The sequence below is a fragment of the Phyllostomus hastatus genome, unplaced genomic scaffold (genome assembly GCF_019186645.2).
Source record: "Phyllostomus hastatus isolate PE091 unplaced genomic scaffold, TTU_PhHast_1.1 phas_scaffold_78, whole genome shotgun sequence".
NCBI classification, from domain to species: Eukaryota; Metazoa; Chordata; class Mammalia; order Chiroptera; family Phyllostomidae; genus Phyllostomus; species Phyllostomus hastatus.
The window spans coordinates 83,754,410-83,777,367 of NW_025334041.1; the positions used below are offsets into that span (position 1 = coordinate 83,754,410).

Sequence of the window (22,958 nt, forward strand, 5' to 3'; positions counted from 1 at the left end):
CTTTTGGACATCACTTGTGCGATCATAAAAAGATCAGTTATAATAAATTCCCTAATACCCTTCACATGGAAATCTCTTGATGTGTTACTGAATTTTTGTATTCAGTCTTTTCTTGTCAAGACAGTTAAGAAAAACCACTTCAAGTGTCAGCTGTGGATCTGAAAGCTTCTAGCAAAGATAAGCAGTTGTCATAGCAAAAATAACAAACCTATAGGTGATGGATCATGGGACTTGGTTACTGTACTTGCCTTGTGAATCCACACTGCCTTCAGCCTTTGCTTAACTCAACAAGTAGCTTTTCAACACCATGACCTGCGTTGTCTCAAAAGTACTTTGCTGCTGACTTTGCAGCTCTTCAAGCCAATGGCATTCAATCATATGAGTTAGACCCATAGATATTAAGTAAAATTTCTCAGTAGTATTTATTTGTTAAAAATTGGCTTTTGTTAAAATACATTCATTAATGCTTAGAAAATGAAAAGTATAGTTTGGTAGGATCTGGAATTTTTTGTTTATTTTCTGACCATTAAAACAAACAAATATTGAGGCACATCTTATAACTTTACTAAAAACATCTTGGTTGCATGAGTTTGAATCCTGATACAAGTTGTGATATCTAGGTCTTGTGATTAATTTTCTCATTGACTGATTAGATAACTTTAGTTAGGTTACTTAATTTTTCTCTGACTTCTTTTTCCAAAGAAGAATTCTAAATAGTGCCTTAAAATCTAATAAACAAAAAGAACTAAAAGAAGCTTATAGCTCTAGCTTAAACATATTGCTTAGCCATTTTGAGTTTTTGAAACTTATCATGATTTAACTTAATTTAAGAAAAAATATTTTCCTATTAAGGAAACATTTTCCATGCCTACAAATATTCTTGAAGACTTGATTTTGGTGACTCTTAAGTCATTTTAACTGTATCCTCATGCACTTAGACTAGCTCTTATTGCTGAATTAAGGGGAGGAGGAAGAATGCCTGCTCTTCACTTCCAGGGTGAGAGTTGCTTCAAATTGTATCCCTCAGAGAGCTTGATAGGTGTTTTCTATTTTTTCATGGAGTGGTGTCAAGAACTCAAGTCTGATCTCCACCCAGGAAATCCAAGTTTAAGAAACAAGCTGGTGACTCAGTCTGGTGGAAGAGTGAAGAAGAAACGCTACCGCTGAGCAGGGATGAGCACATCTCTCTGGGTGAGGCAAGGCAAGGAACACTTGTGTGTTTCTCCTTGACCTAGTATGGGCTTTGCACGGAAGACATCTCTTAGTGCAAAGCCCATACCAGGCTTAGAGATTTCTTAGACACATACTATCTTTGGCAGTTTTAGATGATGTCTAAAAATTCATCAGCACATCTCTCCTTCAGAAGATGGAGTCTAATTCCTATCCTGTTGATTATGGGTTGGCATTAGTGACTCACTCCTATCAAATAGAATGTGGCAGAGGTGATGCTGCATGTCTTTCAAGGCTAGATAATAAGAGACAATACAGCTTTTGCTTCACTATTGCTCTTGGGACACATGCTCTGGCAACCTTTTGCCATCACATAAAAAAATCCAGTTACCTTAGCCATGTGGAGACACAACATGGAGAGAAGAAGAAGGAGACAGAGCCAGAGAGTAAGAGAGAATGAGAGAGAGAGAGAGAGAGAGAGACTCAAGGAGCCACTGGTCAGGTGTCACATGTGTGAATGAGAAAGGCTTCAAGATGATGAAGCCCCAGCCACCTTTTTGCAACTATTGTTGCAAACCCTGTTTGGGTTCAGTGTGTCACACAATGAGAGGTAATGGGGACTCCATCCAAGAAGACTGCTTAAAGGCATGAAGGGCTATTACTACAAAAGAACCTGGGGCTGGACCCTGGATCCCTTGGCATTACAGAAGGAATAAGCAACTGGCTCTCAGGTCACAGGAACTACAGATTGAGAGGCAATTGCAAAATTGGAGGGTTTTGAAGAACTTAAAAAAGTGAAGCTTGAAACTGTTTCCAGGCCCAGTGAAACTTTGGCTTATGATGGCCCTAGCCAGGGAAAACTTTCCTGTTCCCTCTATTAAGCCAGGCCAAACAGTGCTGACAAAACATTTTAATAATTTTGAGATGGAGAAGCCATTTCTAAGCATGATGCACAAAAACCAGGAAGCCACTAAGGAAAAGACTGACAAATTTGACTAAATACAAATGTAAAACTCTTAAACATCAAAATGCATTAGTTTTGAAAAGTTAAAAAGGTAAGGAACAAACAGGAATACTATTGATAGAATATAACAAAGCATTAATTGTAAATAATATAAAATTTCAACAAATCAGTTCAAAGAATATAAGTAATATAAACAATAAGTTAAAGACAGGAAAAGTCTATTGATGGAATAAAGAGAATTAGAAATGTTTGAAAATATAGTCAAACTCACCAATCATTACAGATATAAATTAAAAAATTTTTAATTAAATGTGTTGTACTTAGGACCTGTATTAGTTTCCTAGGGTTGCTGTAACAAAGTACCACAAACTGCATGGCTTGAAGAACAGAAATGTATTGTCCCACAGTTCTGGAGGCCGGAGTCTGAGATCAAGGTGTCAGCAGGGTTGGTTCCTTCTGAAGGCTGGGAGGAAGAACCTGTTCCGTGTCTCTCCCCTGGCTTCCGGTGGTTTGCTGGCAATTTTTGGAGTTCCTTGGTTTAAAGATGCATCACCCTGATTTCTGCCTTCATCTTCACATAGTGTTCTCACTGTGTTCATGTCTGTGTCCAAATTTGTCCCTTTTATAATGGTGTCCATCTTATTGGGTTAGAGCCCACCCTAATGACCTCATTGTAACCTGATTTCCTCTTTTAAGACCTTATTTCCAAATAAGGTCACATTCTGAGGTACTGGGGGTTGGGACTTCAACATATCTTTTTTAGGGGACACAAGTCAACCATATCAGCCTTCACTAAGAAAAACAATAATATTGAATATTGAAACCTGTATAAATCCAACACTCTTGTATCAGGTGATAGAGCATAATTAGGTAAACATTTTGGAGTGTAACTTGCTAATATCTCAGAATGATATATGCCAAATGTGAACATCTTTCCTTCCATAATTTCACTTTTATGAATATAACAAAATCTAAAATAGGCAAAGTCAATATGAACAAGAGAGATTTTTGAGGGTAAGATGTCCAGGGAAATGCGAGGATGATGTGTTAGGTGTTGCTACTATTTTAGTACTAGCAGGTATTGTGGCCAAGTGGATTTCAACTTCGCCTCTCAGAGTGGTCCTTTAACAGTGAACCCTGGTATGCTTGCTTTATGACCCTCTGAATAGCTCACTTGGGAATGGAAGGCATAAATATCTCATTTTTCTCTGACTCTTTCCACTCATGCAACCTTCTGAGCAATATTTGACCAAGGTTGCCAGATGTAGCAAATAAAAACACAGGGCACCCAATTAAATTTGAATTTCAGATAAACAACAAATTTTTTAATTTCAGTATAAGTACTTCTCATGTAATATTTGAGATTTACTTATACTAAACAAATTATTCAGCAAGCAGAATATAACCAGAGACATTGAAATTAAGAACAAACTGACTACAACCAGAGGGGGGGTAGGAAGGGATAACGGGGGTGGGGTGCTGGGGGGAAGCGTTGTCAGGAACATGTAGAAAGGACACATTTAGAAAGCCAAAGGGGGATAGGATAAAGGGGGGCAAGTGGGGATGGTTGGAGTCGGGCAGGGGGTGGTGAGGAGAAAATGGAGACAATTGTACTTGAACAACAATTAAAAAATGTAAGAAAAAAGTATGCGTTGTTTGTCTTAAATTCAAATTTAACTGGACATCCTGTATTTTACCTGGCAACCTGATTGACACCTGACCCCAAACTACACAAAGCAGGTGGGCTTGGCTCTTTGGGAGGTAGGATGCTATGGTGTGATTTCAGTGTATGTGCCTCATTCAGCCATATTCTTTCTCAACTGTGTTTTGCAGGAACTTTTTTTTAGAAAAGTAAAAACAACAACAAAGAACAAAACGTGACAGTTGCAGCAAAAGATGTAACAGGGGCTGGTCTCATGTAAATATTATGTTCATTAAAGCAGAAGGGTCTGGAGCATAAACAAAATAACTGCCAGGGGCTGGTTTTTGTTCTGGTCGGGCTTCTTAATATAGTAGCTCCGTTCCCATCCTGTTAGCACTCTTTTCTTATCAAACATTGAACTGGGGTATAAGGAAGTTTAAATTACCCATGATTGGAGATCCGTTTTCTAAACACTTGAAACAGATGGTTCGTTGCCTGAAAAGCTTGCTTCTTTTCAGGGAATGCAGCATTGAGCTTGGTTATTTCAGGAAAATGTTTTGCTGGAGCTCATGTATTGACCTCAGGTGTGCCACACTGCTCAACAGTTTCCTCTGATGCCTGTTTCATTCGTTTCTTCAGTTAAGTTTGCCTGCTCTGCAGAGGCCTTATTTTTAATGCTGCCTGCTTGCTGCTTAGACGGTGGTGTCAGGCAAAAGCCCAGTTACTCCTCCCACACAATTTCTCCTAGCTTCAGAAAAAGAGCAATAATCATGCAGAAGAGTTTTAAAAGTGAATGTCACTTAACAGTATATAATGGATAGAGCTGGGCACCACCAGCTGAGCAGCAGTGAACTTAACAAAAAGATAATGTCCTTTCTGCCCATTTTTGAGGGGATCTGGGATTCAAACTGGGATCACAGGCTGCATTAGGTGGTCATGTCTCTGTGGTTGTTTTAAATCTATTACAGTTCCTCAATCTTTCTTTGCCTTTCATCAACATTTTTAAAGAGCACAGTCTGGTTATTTTACAGAATGTTCTTCAAATGGGTTTATTTGATATTTCCTCATGATTGGTCAAGTCACGTCATACATTTTAGGTAGAAATGGTAATAAGGGGTAGAACTGGGTTTTCTAACACCACTCCTATATTGTGCAAGAATGTTGGCCGGTGTCCTATGAGCGAAAATTTTCTGCGGAAGCTGGATTTCACAGTGCTGCTTTGCGCCTTCCACCAAAGAGCCTCACTTTGAACTGAGCAGCCTCAATTTTTGATAAGATTCTTAGAACCACATTTAAGAGTAAAAATGGACTGGGGTGTCCATGTGTTTTGGGGCTTTCTTCTCAGGACAAGATGAGCACTTTGGATCTGTGCTAATGGTCTAGGGAAGGTTAAGAGAGGGCAGGAACTGGTTCTTGTAAACTGACAGTTTGGGAGAGTGAGTTGGAGATAATCACATAATCCATTTATAACCACCCAAGTTAACAAGCTCTCACCTTCTCCAAATAGGCCCCCTCTTTACAAATAGTCACTTCTGTGCAAAAGTAGGCTCTCAGCCATACGACTGGAGTCACATGCAGCCAGTCTTGTGGAATTATTTTCTTGCAACACTACAAAGATCAATTCATATCAGGAGCAATGTTAGAAACCATAGCATATTATTATTATTTTTTAAGATTTTATTTATTTATTTTTAGAGAAAGGGGAAGGGAGGGAGAAAGAGGAGAGAAACATCAGTGTGTGGTTGCCTCTCAGGTGGCCTCCACTGGGGACCTGACCTACAACCCAGACATGTGCCCTGGCTGGGAATCAAACCAGCAACCCTTTGGTTCACAGTCTGGCACTCAATCCACCGAGCCACACCAGCCAAAGCCCATAACTTATTATTAAATGTACAATCTCATCTTTGAAAATAATTTTTTCTCCCCCCAAATAACTTGCAGCCATGTCTGCCCCACGCAATCATTGCTCTATTAGTAGACAAGACACTCCTAGAACAAAGGTGGCTGGTTCTGAGCTGCCAAACTCTGGTCAGACCACTTGGGAAGAACAGGTCCAGGCACCACACTGTGAGAGACATCCATAAATGGAATTATTTACAGAAAAGAATGAATAGTTTGCTAAAGAATTCGACATTAAGACTAAGAATGGCTTTTGGGCTTTTTTTGTCCAGCCCTGGCCTAGGCCTCAACATGGGTTCTCAGCTTTCTTTCCTCCAGGACTAGAATGCTTGTCTCGCCCCTATCAGTTGTTCTGATAGTGAGGGACAAGGGCTTTGCTCCCTGCTGACACACGTGCCAGATACGCCTGTCAGCCAGAACTTCAGAAGATTCCCCCTAAAAGAGGTGCAGGATGATTATCCGATGGAAGGAATTGTATCCCCCTGAGACTCTAGGTCCTTCAATACCCATGTTCTGCCATAAGAATTAACTTTCTTCCAGAACAAGAAGCAGGGTCTGTCTGTCCACCAGGCCTACTACATACTCAGGACAGGGGATGTGGGCAGGTCTACACCCATTGCAGGCTTCCACATGTTTTTCCATCTGGCTAAGGGAACTCACTGCGTCTGGCCTGTGATCAGACACACACTATCGCAGGAAATGGGGGTCAGTGCATCCAGAAGGGCAGGAGAGCTATTTGCAAACTGTGGGGCCTTCATGAAGATGGATTAGGTAGAGTTATGAAATGGGAGTTTATGAGGGACACCAGGTGAGACTTTAGTTTTCTGTAAGGGATAACTCTCTAACAACTTTCTGCTTACCTTTGTCTCCCCCGCAGTGACTTATATGCATAAAGAGCTGAACTATTTGCTAAACTGAGGACAATTAGTCCTCTGAAAATGAAATAGGTGCCCTTAAGAAGGCAGCACACCCCCTTCTCTTACATTTGCAGACAAGATGAGAAGTGTTTTTGCTGGGCTGCTGAAGGGAGTAGAGCATGCCAGATAACATTTAAAAGTCCCTTCTAAGCCTGAGATTCTATGAGGTTCAGTAATCAAATTTCAGTGAAATTTAACCTGGATATTTTCCCCAAAAGTAATTGCTCTTTAGTCTGCCTCATTCTAAACTCAGAGAAGAAATATTTCTCAGTAATTGACAAAGAGGAGACTATATCATTTGCCACTTATATCTCTGGAATTCATGGGCTTTACAGACAGAAAGCTGTGTGAAGTGGGAGAGTCATGTAACAACAGAATCTCCCTCTCTGGTGAGGCCACTCAGAAGCTAAAACCTACTTATTGTTTCTTCAGGCCATCTTCTACTAACATAGCAATAAATTTGATTCCATCTGGACATACTGTGAACTGGAAATGGAAAAAAAAGTGAGGAAGGAAAGCAAATCAGACTTCATCTCAAGGAAAAACAAGTTTCAAATAATTATCAAAATAATTTTTCCACTTTATTTAACAAGATAACTCTGAATGTACACATTTAATTTATGAACACAGTGTAAAATATTTCTTTCTATCTTCCCTTTCGTCTAGTAATTTCTACATGCATTTGGACATAGATAACAAACAGGGTTTGAACATAAGGAGATGAACGTGCCTCAGCTGACTCGGTGTGACTGTGCTGTCAGCTGATTTCCCGCACTTGTGGAAGCTGGTTAGTTGGGCACGACCCTGTCTGCATCCTCGTTGTGTTCAGACACTCACAAAACAGGAGCTCACATGCAACAGGCACATGCTGATCACAACAAACAGTCATTCCTTGATGAAGTTAGAACCTTATGGATACATTTCCAGACCCAGAAACACCCTTGTATGTGCTTATTGTACAGCCTTAGGTACTTTCCTTCCCTCTAAAGTGTGAAATCAAATGTGCTTGTTGGGGGCAAGAAAATGCAGAGTCACAGTAGTGTTCCTTTTTCACCAGATGGCAAAGGGCCACGTGTGACCCATGGTGATTCTTTGAAAAGATCAACAATTCTTAAATTGGGCAATGTCCCTTCTGGGCTACAGACAAATTATACATTGTTTTGCTACAACACTGCTGAGCCTTATGGGGTGTTGATGAGTTCAGTAAGAAGTAATATGTAAAATTCCTTTCTACGAAAATATCTTATACTTGAAGAACATAGATTCTAAATAATACCAAACCAGTTGCTAATAGTTCTGGGAAAAGTATTTACCATTAATTTTCTAGGCCAAAAACTATACACAGGCAACGAATTAGGCACTTTGAGGCTGACTCTTTTGAGAATCACTATATGAACATTTTTTACATTTATAGAGTAGTTGGCCCAATTACAAAGGGATTTATCCAACCAAGTCCTTGAATCAGTGGGCCAAGACAAGCAGTGGATATAGTCGGGGATGGGGCATGGGAAGGGCAGCACCTAGTTTGGGAATGAAAAGTGCTGATTAATGCTGAGCGGAAATCATAGTCCCTGACAGCCTGACAACATTTGTCTGATGGAAAAATGACATTGTCAGCTCATGGACTGATGAGAGTTTATCAGATAAATATTTTCTGGAACGCCTATACTTCAGCTCAAACTACCATTCAGTTAGAACTGTACTATTTACACATCAGTAAATATGCCAGGGGCTCAGAGCATGCCTACAGGACACAAATATACAAGAGGATGGCAGGCTTATTGCAAGACTCCCTAAAATAATGGGAAATTATGATGCAAAAAGAATAAAAATATGCACCAGATATTGTAAAGGAGACATACTCTGGGGGAAGGCACTACTTGAAAAGCACAGAAGACTATTTTATTCAAGAGCGAATTACAAACATAAAAATAAAACATTTGGTATTCTACACTATAGTACAAAAATAAATATATCCATCAATAAATAGCAGGACACCTAGAAAGTTTTACATGACTGCTGGGGTTGTTGCTGCCCACGTTTCCCTCTTCCAGTTCTCCTCAAGAGCTGTTTGGGATTATCAACTTAAGTGATGATGATGTGGCCATTAACCTGTAAAAAAGGACTGGCACGGGATGTAGCCAAGGTCTATGATCAGAGAAGACATTAGTGCGCTCTACTTTCCTAAGGTTCTGATAATTTTATGGCTTTGTATTAACACAGCGACGTTTGAGACATGCAGGCATGCCGCAAGAGGCCCGATGAGAGCGGGGAGGACTCTTCTGGTTACGGTTTATGTTCTTTCATTCTCTGATGAGAAGAAAGCAAAATATAAACAAAAGCCACTAGCACATTTGAATAACCAATATGTGGCTTTCTGCACCTTCTTTCCATAGGGAAGAAGAAAATCAGGAAAATGCATGTTTACATCTGGGCTGTGGGAAAAGAAGCATCTGGGATGTGCAGCCTGATTGCAGACAACCTAGATTTTCCCATTCCTTTCACAGAAGAGTGATTAAAACTGCTCACAAGATTTCTCCAGGAACCTGGCAAATCGGCAGAGGGCATGAGCAGGGTGCTGATAGCAATGGGGTGCCAGAGCCAGGAAGCATGGCTCCTGGGAGCAATCGTGAAGTTTAGGAATTTTTACAAGCTGGTTGACATCACTTTGGTACCTTGAAATAGGCCAGGGTGGGAGATTTACAAATCAGGGCATATTCATCCCAGGACTTCTGGCTGTAAAGCATTACTAGCTGCTGTACATATTTTAGACGAAATATTGCCTGACTCTTATCAAACTAGAACTATATGCTCAACTGAGGTTTTACTGTATGTCTATTACAGTGTCCTTTAGAAAAGATAAGAAGTACTGTAGAGTATATAAGTATACAGTGTGTACCGTGGATGTACAGGATGCACCACATCCCACTGAGGGCTCTAAGTGTTGCTATCCAAAGCCAGTTACACACACACACACACACACACACACACCACACATGCACACACACCATTGTATATGGAGGCTATTCCATAAATGAATGTTTCTGAATTGCATGACCATCTCAAATGTCACTCACTGTACACTCCCTGATGGTCAGAATACCACTTTTTCAGGGCAGTGAATTCCCCAGGACCTTCTCTATGTTTGCTCTCAGAATCTATGCATCCAGATGTACAGAGCCGAGATCCAAATTGGGCAAAATGTCTTTCAAAATACTTTCCCTTGCCTCTGGTTTCTAGTGTGATATGAGTTTATAACCCCAAGAGTTTTGTGAATGGGAGGCTGATGGTTTCCAAGGGTTAAAAATCTGCCAGACTTCTCAAGGAAGCATTCAATAGGGTGAGGGGGGACAATGTACTAGAAATCACATTCCAGATTCTAGTGTGAACCATCTGTATCTCCTGCCTGGAGGTGTCAGAACAGTTTGAGAACTACACTTCTATGGTTCTTCCTGCACAGAGACCATGATCCCTTATAAGAGGTGGGGACAGGCTAAGACCACAGCCAGAGTCTCAGTGTCCTTTCTGCTGGCCAACTGCTGGCCGGCCCAGCGGACCATTCCTGTCAATACTTCCCAGTCCCTTAGTCCTTCCCAGTTCCAAAATGGGAAGACTGCAGAATGGGAAGGCTGTAGAATTTCTACCATGGGGCAAACCTGATTTCAAAATTCAGGCTTAGCTTTCTAGGCATTTGCTTGTGTGTATTTTTGAATTCATTACTTATGTGGATCTATTTGGACTTTCATTTTCTTTTTTTATACTTAAGAATGCTTCACAAATAAACCATTTCATAAAGGGTATTATTAAAAGCAAATCAAATTAAATGTCATGAGGAAATTAGAGCTCTAACTTCATTCACCTTGAAAGAAATGCTTTCAGGTGTCCCTCCAGGTCACAGCAGAAGCAATGAAGGCCCATGAAGTCAAGAGACATAGGAATGGAAGAAGGACATGGGGCTCTGGGGCAAAGAAGAAAGAGGGAAGGAAAAAAGTGGACAGAACAAATGCAGAGTTCAGAGGTAAAGGAGAAATATTAAGGATGGAAGAAAAATATTAAGAAGTGAAGAGTTCAACAGACAGAGCCCTTCTGATTTTTCTCCTCTTGTTCTTTGAAAATTTTATTTCATCCAAAAGATTTAATTCTCCAATTAGAACTGCTTATATTTCATAGGTACATCCTAGGATACCACCTAGATTCTCTTCCCCTATGTGCCCCCTCCCACCTTCCCTACTCCCTGCAGCAATAGAGGCCAACAATGGCTTTGCTTTCCTCTTATCTCAGAAACAGATGTCACCCTCAAGCCCCACTGTTTTCCTTTATTGATCAGGCACTGCCCTCCAGAGCATACTGATACCCCCATGGGTTTACTCCTTGCAATTGTACCTTAAGGCCATTACCTCTTGAACCCATTTGGTTTCTGCATCAAATAACCCCTCTCCTCAAACATACAACATCCTTTACCAGGTCCTGATGCTCTGAACGATAGCAGAAACTCAACTGATAAAAGCTGACCTATATTCTCATTAGTATTTAGAAAATGTAATAGTTCCTAGGATGGTTAAATTCCTGATGCAAATTATCTTCACATAAGTCCCACTCAGAGAAGAGGTGACTGATAACGTACCATTGGCTCTTGATATATACACATTTGATTGACTTGTGCATGTGTGTGAGTCTAATGTACCTCTATAGAACCAAAAGAGTTTTATAAGTTTATCTATGTACACATATACATACACAAATATCTACCTTCTGACACTATATTTCTGCTTAGGGGTTCCTGTTTTCAAATTGACTTAGAAGACAAATAGTATGGGCTTGCCACTTGCCATTAGAGGTGACATTGTCAGGAAATGGCAAGTCCAGAGCAAAACAGATTGGAAGAAATGAGACTGTGTAACATAATAAGTATTCCTACAACAGATTCACCCGTCCATTTCCCTACGGCAGTAAGCCTCTATGATCTGTACACCCTTATTAAATAATCTTATTAAATAGGGACACAAAATATACACATATACAGTTATTAAATAATCAACAAACTCCTTTTCTATCTGCAGCCACACTCAGCAACAGCCATGCCTTCATATTTAAACTTGTAGGTGACAACACCTTTGTCTAAATAGAGGATGGAGATGGGCTCTAGCTTGGTGGGCACACAGCAGGCTTTGGAAGCCTTCTGGGAATTCTTGAGGTGGACCAAGGCCTGGATAATTGCATGTTTTGTGGGTGTGAGATGCTCTGCCAGGGGGTAGTTGCAAACACCACGGCATTCATAGGCTTCATATCCAGGTGGAGCGATGATCCAAGAGTCCCAGCCAATCTCCTTGAAGTCGATGTAGAGTGGGGTTCTCTTGCAGTAATTTCCTTTGGCATTCCTTCTGATGCGGGCAGTGGAGTCATAGATGATGTTTGACCTCATCTGCAGCAAAGCCTCTTCTCCAGGTCCACTGGAATAACCATCAAGGCCCAGATTGTCCAGCTCCAGAAGTTGCTCATGGGTGATCATTTCACTCAGTTCCTCTTTCTGTTCCTTCTCACTGCTTTGGTCATCAGAAAACACAACGAGCAAAGGGACATGCTTATTCTGGGCACTGGTGTCTATTTCCATTTGTCCCCTGCCGGTGCCCTCGATTTCGTCATGTCTGCTCTCAATGTGGACTTCCAGCTGGTGGGTGGATGAGCCTGACTGTTGCCAACGCCGGATGGCACTGGTGACATCAAACGTCTCCCACTCACTGTTGGTTCCATAGATCATCTCTGACACCAAGATCAGCATGTTTCTCTCACCCTCATTGTCCTCTTTGCCCTCAAGTACTTCAAAAATGGTAATTTTCCGGTCCACTCCATCATATATCATGCGATCTCTTTGCACCAATGTGTACAACCTGAGTTCAGCCATGATGACTTCTTCATGGTGAGGGATGGACACATTGAAGAGGAGAGGGTATTTTCTGAGCCCATTAAAATTGGCTGGTTGGGAAAACAGATCTAAAAAAAGAGAGATTTGCAGTATGTTACAGAAAAAAACGGACTATTCGTGTCATGAAAGAGCCTGTCCATGAAGGACATTTTATACGGAGAAAATGAGGGGATATAAAAGAAAATAAACACAATGTTAGCATTCTTTGACAGCGACTACCGAGTCAATGGTAGAATGCTAAGTTGAGTTAAGGTGCTAAGACTAATGAGGAAAATGGCAGCTTAATGAATGGTGGAAAATCCACCCAGGCTTGCCCGTATAGCTTGTCAGCCACAGAATTATAGAACTGGGAAGACTGTGGAGATTGTGTGGGCAAGTCCCCAATTTTTCTAACCAGTAAAGAGCTAGCAAATGAAACATGTGGTGGTGGTTGAAGCTTTTTGGGGATGAGGACCTCATTATTTGTCACATTTGCATTTGTAAGAGGCAGATATGTCCACATAGTTAGCTGGGCACTGGTCTTCCCGAAGAGCTCCATCTAGACCAGAGGATGGTAAACTATACCCTATGGGCCACCAGTTTTGGAAATAAAGTTTTGTTGGAACACAGCCTCACCCCTCTATTTCTGTATTATCTGTGATGACTTGTACTACGATGGTATAAACAGTCATAAGAGAGAAACAGGGCTCATAAAACCTAGAATAGGTACTATGTATCTGGCCCTTTACCAAAAAAGTTTACTGACCTCTTCCTGACGCCCCCATAAACCAAGGGGGTCACAGCAGTTGATTTTGGGTATGCAGTCTGTGAGAAATAGGGGAAATAAACCTTGGGGATAGATTAGTTGCCTTAGTCTTATCCCCTTAGCACCTGGCATAGGGTTTGGAAAGTCAAATCACTCAAGAATATTTACTGAAATAAATTTTTAAAGGTCCTTTAGTCTTAGAAGCATATCTCCAAATATTATCAAGTTGACTCTCTAAGAATTTTATGGGAGCCCAAAATTTCCATACTCTTTCCCCAGGTAATACATTTCTAAAAGGAATCCCTGAGCGACCTTGTCATCAATCAAAGGGTTCCAGGAGACCAACAAGGCCAAGGACCACCAATGAAGGGTTCTCTATCATCTCTGACAGCATTTTCCCAACTATATACCCAGTTTGTGAATTTAATATTTTATTCAACATGATCTGATTATTTTATACTTTCTACCTCTTTTAGACTTGTCCTAAGCAATAGTATTAATATAATGATGGGTTTGAGGTGATATGGGGATATTTTGCTAATTTACAATAATAAAAGTGTACAATAACTTCACATAACTTATACCTTCCTCTGGATATGGCTTAAAGTCATCATACACACTGCCGGCGGGAAGTGCTGGGCAATGGCATGAATTTAAGCTTTCTAGCGCGGCTCTCAGAAGCAGCTGTAACCAGGTCTAGACCCCTTGATCCAGTCATTACTTTCATGTATCCTCTCCAGTGCAGGACACATTGCATGTGATCCACTGACCTTTCTTAAAAGATGAAATAAATTATAAACCCTTCTGTTTAAAGCAGACCGATATCTTCATCACATGCCACAACAACACTTTACTGTGTATTGCATTGTGGATAGGCTCTTCTGACTCCTGGAATGCCCCATCCATCCCCTCATCTGCAGCTATCCAGTTGTGGCTCCCCTTGGTGAGACCATCCCTTCCTCTCCTCCTATCCAGATGTTCACGCCCCTCTGAACCACTTGAGTGCTCACTATCTTGCCTTGGACCTTTGCCATTTACATCTTTGTATTTCAGTTATCTTTTTATGAATGGATCTTCCCAACTAGACTGTCATCATGCTGGTGGGTACCACATGTTAAACTGCTTTCTATACCTTCAGCCTGCCACAATGCCTTAGAGGCAGCTCTTTAAATGTATTAATTAATTGATGATTATGGGCATCAGATTGAACTGATTCATAACATATGTCCTTATTACATCAAGTAGATTGGGAGTTGCCCCCCCCTTATAAGATTGGAGGAGATGACTCCCTTGGACAGGGAACATGTGAAGACCAAACATAGGGAAGTAGACTGGTTGCTTGACCCATGAGAAAAGTGCAAAACAAAGGCTCACTATAGTGAGAGGGAAGGATTACAAAGAAGCACTAGAGAACTTTTGGTGGTGATGAATATGTATGTTCACTACCTTGATGGTAATGATGGTTTCAGTGGTTGTTTACATATGTTAAAACCTATTAAATTGCCCTGATCAGTGTGGCTCAGTTGGTTGGAGCATCATCCCATAGCCTAAAGGTTGCAGGTTCAACCCCTGGTCAGGGCACATACCTAGGTTGTGGGTTCGATCCCTGATCTGGGTGCATATGATCCCCAGCCCAGGTGCATTCAATGCCCTGTCTGGACACATATGGGAGGCAACCAATAAATTCTTCTCTTTTGCATAGATGTTTCTCTCTCTCCCTTGTTCTCTAAAAGAGCAATGAAAAAATGTCCTCGGGTGAAGATAAAAAATAGAAAAACCTATCAAATTATATACACTGTAAACATGTGCAGTTTATTGTATGTCAATTATATTTCAATAAAGCTGTTTTTAAAAAAGTTCCTTGTGCATTTGCAAACATAGTAATAGGTGGAGGAATTGTGTTTCTGAGCAAATTTCATGTTCCAGGTGTTCTGCAAGCATGGTTTTATTTAGCTCTTATGTCCCTACAATGCAGGTATTGCTACTCTGTTCCTTTTACACAGAAGAAATGGAACCTCAATGTAGAGAAGTGACTTCCCCCAGATGACAAGGTTAGTTCAGAGCAGTGACAGGAATACACGTAGTGCTTTTTCCACCTTGGAGGTGGCAATTGTTTTCTTCTGATTAGTTAGGTTTGGAGGGATTGGGGGATTTGTTTTGTCTTGTTTTGTTTTTTTGGACTTTATCTCCTAGGAAGCTGCACTGAGCAGACCCAAAGAGTCACCAGAGACAATAGCAGCTGGCAGGATGAGCCCAGTGCAGAATTCATGTCGTGGGGGCTGGGCATCTCCTCCTGCAGACTGGCGGAGGTGCAGGCACCTGCGTTGTCCAAGGAGAGATGTCCCCACCCTTGCTGATCTCCAGTAATGAGAAAGAAGCTCTGCAGACTGCACTTCCTGACCTGCATCATCCAAATCCTCTGCGTGAGAAGTGAGAACTGAAAAACTCCGATTTTCCCAGAGAATGTGAGCATTTTTCTTCTCATACCCCGAGCCAGGCACTTAGGGCTCAGGGCTCAGAAGCATTAGGAAGGGAAGTTTCCCACAAAAGGAGACTGTTCATTTCAATTCAGACTCACCTCCAAAGGAATCTGCAATTTCATCATGCCATTTCCATAATGTTATTAAATGTTGCTAAGTAATATACCCAATATGTTACTAAATATTAGAAATTTTGGTCTGTCAACTAAATTTTTAGGGCAAATAGTATCTCCAAGGACTAAGCAATACCTACTCAACATTTTTTGTAATGCCTAGAATTTAAGGAGTTAGTCAAGAATAACTCATATTTAGCCCTGATTGCTGTGGCTCAGTGTATTGAATGTCGGCCTGAGAACCAAAGGGTCGCAGGTGTGATTCCCTGTCAGGGCACATGCCTGAGTTGCAGGCCAGGTCCCCAGTAGGGAGCGTGTGAGAGGCAACCACACATTGATGTTTCTCTCCCTCTCTTTCTCCCTCCCTTTCCCTCTCTAAAAATAAGTAAAATCTTAAAAAAAAACAAAAAGTAACTCATATTTTTCAGCACTTCATAGCAAATGGAATGTTTCTTATTCAGAATCTCTTTTGAATTGCTCGATTACATTATATAGCTATATTATCCCCAATTTACAGATGAGAAAACTGAGTTTCAAAAAATTTAAACTCGTTGTTCACAGCTATGGAGTCAACCTCCTCTCAAAATTCAAAATTCTGAGCTATTTCTTTGATACCACCTTTCTCTTTTTAAGAAGGTCTGGCCAACATCGATCTTTGCATTTTTGTACCAGGTACAGCAATGCTTTTTTGTACTTGGTTAATGACTATAAAAGCATAATTAGTAAATACTAACAAATATTAATATTAGTTTCTACAGTTTTTGACCATAGGTATCAGGGTGTTTTGGGTTTTGGTTTTTGCCTATGAACACCATAATGAATAAACAATTAACTTTCTAGTTCATTAGATTTAGTTACTGAATAAAGATCTGGGAGGAGAAAACACTTTCCTGATAACATTTGCCTGATATTTAAAGATTGTGCATCACTCTCCATAAAGATGTAGCTATGAGCTGCATCATTAACTGGGCCATGCGCACTTCCTGAACTATAAACGTTGCTTGAAGGATATACTTGTCACATCAAATGCAACACAACCCTAGGAAGGCTTTCTAATATAAGTTTCCATCCTGTTTGAACAACTTCTCAATAAGGTCACAAAAGGGAAACTCATCCAAAGTTTGAGCGAAACACAAATCACAACTTTCTGTTTTTTTCTTTTTTCATAATTTTCATTCTAAGTAGAAGTTGACAAATTTTGTAATCAGAAGCCAAATAGAAACCAAGGTCTATCTGAAAAATTAACAATAAAGGTGGAGTAATAAGCCAACATTAACTTTTTATATTACTTGCTGTCAAAATTAAAAATTTTTAAAGCCCCAATTATAATGTGGAAATAGTAGACACTTTATAACCTCGAATTAAAAGATATTCTTTAGTGCCTTTTAAAACGCTTCGGAAAATAAGCATTAACATGGGATAGGCTGTAATGTGCATTGTTTTGTGTTATCTATGCATACACTCCTTTTATCTATTTTATTCCCAGGCCTCACAAATTTACTTATCACTTCTTGGAAAAAGAATCCAAGCCAAATTTCATCAATAAAATGTCAACTTACCTTCATTTTTGAAACTCCTAATGATGTTGGCAGATGGCATGGAGGTGCGGTCTGTCGCAAACTTGTTGTAGAGTTCCAGCATGTACTCTGGAGGGTCAACCTTGGCCGAATCCTGTGTAGGGATGTCAGACAGGTTCAATGTCTTGAGAAACTCATTCTTCATGCTCTGCAGCAGTGTGTCAAAGTCAACACCGTCTTGCTCTGAGAAGACATCGTCGAAGAGGGGCATATCTTCCTCCAGAGGCGACTGCTCCAGGCTCATGATGGGGCTGCCAGAAGCAGAGTGAGCCACCAGGCAGAGGACAGAGCACAGCTGCAGGGCCAGAGGACCCATGGCTCTGCTCGAGCCCCCAGGCCAACCCAGGAGGGTCTAGCTCTCCTGGGCTCTAAGTGGCAGTTTTATCTTGCGGAGCCGAGCGTGAATGTCTCCTGTCACTGGAGACAAGTTTGGAAATTCTTCCTCTCTCTCCCTCCCCCTACCATTCTTCCTCTTCCCCCAAAGTCAGGTTGCAGTAATTGGATAACAAAATCCCCTATAGGGGCCTAGCCTTTCTTATCTCTCTAGTGTAAACTTGCGCACCAGATTTTGTTTCTATCTTGCAATCCTTTCTTCTTTTAATGAGCATTTTGTAAACATTTTCACATTCTGACACTGGCTGAGAGATAGGACAATTTTCTCATTGCAAAGGCTCTGCTTCTCTTCCTTTTGATTCACTTCCTTTTGGCAGGAATGCCTAAATTCTGCTTTTACGCAGTTCAGTTTCACACATGCAAGTAATAAATGTTAAGAATGAGCACAGTACACAACAATAGCAATCTGTATTAATTCAAGTAATGGGGCTTTCATCCTCACATAAACATTTTTAAGAAAGACTAAATATCCAAAATCTCCAGGTTAACTTATAGGTATAAGCGAATTTATATAAATTTTTAGAATCTTATGTTTTTAGCAATAGGAAAATACAAACTTCATTATCAATAGCCTTTTTCTTTTCTTTCTTTCTTTTTTTTTTTTTGCACAGATTTGACCTGGCTAAAATGGCTTTTGAAAAATAAAGACAGTACTTTACTATAAAAGCAACCAAAACTTATTAGATGCTCTCCTACAAACGGGCATTGTGCTGAGTGCTTTCATGTATCACCTAATGTGTTCCCTGTAACAACCTTATCATCCGCATGTATGTATGGGTCACTATGGGTCAATAGCTTGCTGGAGGTCACAAAGCTACAAAGTGGTAGAACCAGGAATTGAACCCAGGCAGTCTGACTCTAATTTAAAAAATGAAACAGACTTTTGAACCAGTGTTCCCCTGAACCGGGGCATGAGCAGTGATATATTGAAAGGCTAACCAAACTCTGGCCCAGCTCTTCTCAGAAAGTCCATGGTCAGCAGACAGGCAACAATTTGCAAGTCCTTCACCCTTGCAATGAGTTATTAACATGACCCAAATCCCTGGCAAATCTGTCTTCATGGCTCAATCAAACTGATCATTAAGTGGCTCCAGTAAAAAGCTTGGTGAGTAACATTATTAGGCAAATGAAAAATGACAAATGCCATGGTCTGAAAAATGTTGTATGTCTGGGCTAGAAAAGACGAATCAAGTTCATCTCACTTTCCAACCCCAATTAGTGGTGGTAGCAGCATGGCCCAGTCAGGATGGTCCTGTGGACAACTTTGAGGGTGGGGGTGGGGGTTGCCACAGAGGCAGAGGGCCTGGTGGTGTCTCCTTGCCCTGCTCAGTGCACTCCCTGTGTGATCACTCTGGAGCCCCGGCACTGTTCAGAGAGCTGCGTCTGGACGTTGGACACACGAGGATACTCTTAATTTCTGAGTTAAATTTTCCTGCATTTACCCCAATAGTTAGCTGTAATATCTTCACTTTTTTTCCCTCTAGGCTCCCAAATTTAATGGTCATCTTTTGATTCTTTCTTCTCCTAAAATGTAGTATTTTGCAGCAATTTTTTGAATTACCATAGAAAAAACCAGAATTTCGAAGAGAAAATCTCTCCTCAAAACTGTCCATTCCTTTAGTAGTTGTTAATTTTGCTTCACTGCTCCATTTCAGTTGAGACTTCTGCTCTTACACTGAAAAGACAACTATATACTGAAAACAGATTATACCCTGAACAGGTCCAGCAGTGAGTGAGTCCCGGGGCCGGACCACATCCTGCGGATGGTGCATTTTAACATGAGTTTTCTGACAGCATGCCAGAAGAACTCCTATATCATGTCCTGCATCAAAACAAGCCCCGTTTATCTTCACACACACAGATGTCAATGCACACTCCAAATCTCTGAATGGCAGGCATGTACGTGTAACTGCCCAGGACAGCAAAGTAAGTGGCGGTACTTATAACCTGGTGCACTGGGTCAGGAGGGGAGATAGGCATCCCACCCTGCAGAGTTCTGGTTCTTTACATTCTCAGGGGTAAGACATAAACTGAGATATCACTGGCTGCCTTGTACTTGGTGCCAGCGTAACTATGGGGTTAAATATTTGAACCAGTTTCCGAATGAGAAATGTTTAGGTTTGAGGTTGATTGAAAGATAAAGTAGGAAAATGTCTATAACTACGTCTCAATGCCTATGACTTCCTGAACTGTAAGGTCCTTAAGCCCCTCACCTCTGTTGGGGAGGACAAGGAAGGAGATTGAGTTTCATGCATGGAGGAAGGGGACATGAGCTTCTTCCCTCTTCTAGGCCTGGGATAGCTTATAATTTATAGCTGCATAATCTCATTACCCCTATGATTTTCTGTAGAAGCCATCTCTGATGACTCTTATCTGACTCTAAAAGGTCCAAATATCTCCACGTGCCTTCCACCTATTCCTGTGCAGTGATCTCCTTAGTCTGGATCCCACTATTTTCCAGTCCCACTGCAAAATGTTCCAGAGGTTCTGCTTTGTGAAGTTCTGGGCCAAATTTCAAGGTTAGTTTCAACAACTGTTCAGATCCAAGGCTGAGTTTCACTGGCCTCTCAAGGGGATCTGTGGTCCAGACAAGGTGAGACCCCTTGGACAGTGGCCTCGGGAATTGTGCCATTTCCTGTGAGTCAGGTGCGGACCATGGAAAATGTAATCAGTAAAGTCCTCCTGACTGACAAGAGGTCAGTGAGGTTAGGAGGTTTCTGGACATGACTCTAGGTTTTTGGGACCCCCTCCACCTTGGACCCCACTTCAGAGGCATTGCACTACTCTTGCTGCCTACTCAGAAGTTGTCATGACTCTGGGGTGCACCAGCTACCTAACAGGCCCCAGCCAGTCAGAACAGACCCTAGCTGTAGTGCCAGACCAGGAGCCCAGAGGCCCCAAACTCAACTGTGAAGATTTGGATTCAGAGGAGATGGAATTCTGAGAGAAGTACTCAGCAGCAGCTAGTAGCTGACCTGCATGACATTGTTTTGATATGTTAGCACGGCTCAGTACTGCTGTACTATGTACTGCCGGTGACTCCAAGGTCGGCCTAAAACTGCTGAGCCGCAGCGCTGCGAGCGACATGCACTGGCATTTACAAATTCAATACGAGGACAGAGAGCGTGCGCTGGTCACCCCGTGACTGCTACCGGATTCTGCTCTCTGGCTGTTCCCTCATTCCTCACTGCTCCCAGCCCTAGGAATCCACTGCGGGGCAGCTTTGCCCTGAGGACGGGTAGGGAGCACCGCTCTCCTCTGATACCATCTGCCCCAGCACCTCCTTCTAGGATTAGAATTTGCCTTGGCAGCGGCATTTCTCATCAACTCCGTCTTCCAGAGCCCACATTTTCACGGGGGGGAAATGTTTACTTGCCGCGCTACTGACCCCTCAGCCTTTATGTTGCTCCCTCCCCGAGGCTTTTCAGTCTGCCGAGGGGTTCCCACCCACCAACACACAGAGGCCATCTCCTCAGCTCCACTCAGCTGCTCTAGTGACGAGATTTAAATGGTCTCTAAACTCACTCCTTCGGTAACCTTTCACATGATTTCTTCATTGTCTAATAAGGCCTATAATGTGAATTATCATCAATAATTAGGTGAGCAATAAAAATTATGGGGTCTTTGAAGGGTATTTTGTTCAACAAGATTTCTTGTGTGCACCTACTCTGCGTCAGGTACTCTCCAAACACAAAACCTGAAGAAAACAGACCAGACCCCTGACCTTGTGGAGTTTACTTTCTAGCTGGAGACAGAAAGACAACAAAACCAATATACAAATAAATTGATGTGCCTGTTAGGTGGTGATAAGTACAGTAGGAAAAAACCCCAAATAAACCAAAGTTGTATTTATAAGAGGATAGGAAGTGCCAAAGGAAGGGGTTGCTATTTCACTATCAAGGCCAGAGAAGGCCTGGCAGGTGGAAGCTAGGGAGGACCCTGGGGCCCATGCTGGAAGGGCATTGCAAGCAGAGGGAACAGCCTGTGCAAAGGCTCTGAAGTAACAGCATACTTGGGAGGCTTATGCACCAGCCAGGTCAGGATAGTTATGGAAAATCAAGAAAAGAGGAGAGTTCCAGGAAATGAGGTCCAAGATTAAGTGCAGTCTGGACCAATTAGGAGGTGATGGACCTTTTCTAAGTCTTACTATACAAATACACAACTTTGCTGCTTGTTTTTTTTCACTGAACATTCCATCCTAAGGGTTTTTCATGTTGCCACATAATCTTCACAACCAGCAATTATAGTAATTGCCTAATTCCATCCGATGGCTGTCCCATAACCTTGTAAGAGAATTTTTAAAGTAGTAAAGAAAAACTAACAATTCTGTTGAAACGTAAAGATATTGGATGTTTAGATTTGAAATGCAAGTGCCAACATACTATAAAATTGAGAACACAATACATATATTTGTTTACTTAAAATGTGGGTTGGAGAAAGAAAAAAGCAGAGTGATCAAATAACATTTATTCTCTGTAAAATAATAGTAGTCTCAAGAATAAATGGAAACTAATAGTCCGTACGTACCACACAGCATGTGGTCCCCTGCCTCTACCCCCACCTCCTAACAGTCTCTTGTCAACAAGGCAGTCAGATCCTGATATGACATTAGCTCATCACACCTTCCCTCTCCTGGAGGAGAAGACAAAGTCTTGCAAAAGTCCTAGGATCCCTCCATTACCTCTCTGATATCACGGACACTTGTTAACTCCACTCCAGCCCCACGGTCCCCTTCCTATTTTTTTTAAAAAATATTTTATTTATTTATTTTTAGAGAGAGGGGAAGGAATGGAGAAAGGGAGAGAAACATCAATGTGTGGTTGCTTCTCACCCACCCTCAACTAGGGACCTAGCCCACAATCTAGGCTTGTGCCCTGACTGGGAATCGAACCTGCAACCGTTTTTTTTTTTTTCACAGGCTGGCGCTCAAGTCACTAAGCCACACCAGCCAGGGCCCCTTCCTATTTCTTAAACACCCGCCCTTGGGCCTTTGCTTCAACTGTTTTCTCTGCCAGAAATAACCTTCCCCTGATAATTCACACAGTCACTCTCAACCTCTTCAAGTCTTTGCTCAGAATTACCCTCCTCAATGGAACCTGCCCTGCCCACTCTCTTCAAAGGGCAGTCCATCAGGC

General features: G+C 41.5%; 1 protein-coding gene across 1 annotated transcript; it reads right to left on the bottom strand.

Moving 5' to 3' along the window:
* Window positions 1-10,301: 10,301 nt before the first annotated feature.
* Window positions 10,302-17,780, bottom strand: BMP10 (bone morphogenetic protein 10). Its single transcript, XM_045828449.1, has 2 exons — window positions 17,413-17,780; window positions 10,302-12,583 (listed from the first exon to the last, which is right to left on the bottom strand). The coding sequence occupies exons 1-2, from the start codon at window positions 17,744-17,746 to the stop codon at window positions 11,643-11,645; spliced, it is 1,275 nt and encodes a 424-aa protein (XP_045684405.1). The 5' UTR covers window positions 17,747-17,780; the 3' UTR covers window positions 10,302-11,642.
* Window positions 17,781-22,958: the final 5,178 nt, after the last annotated feature.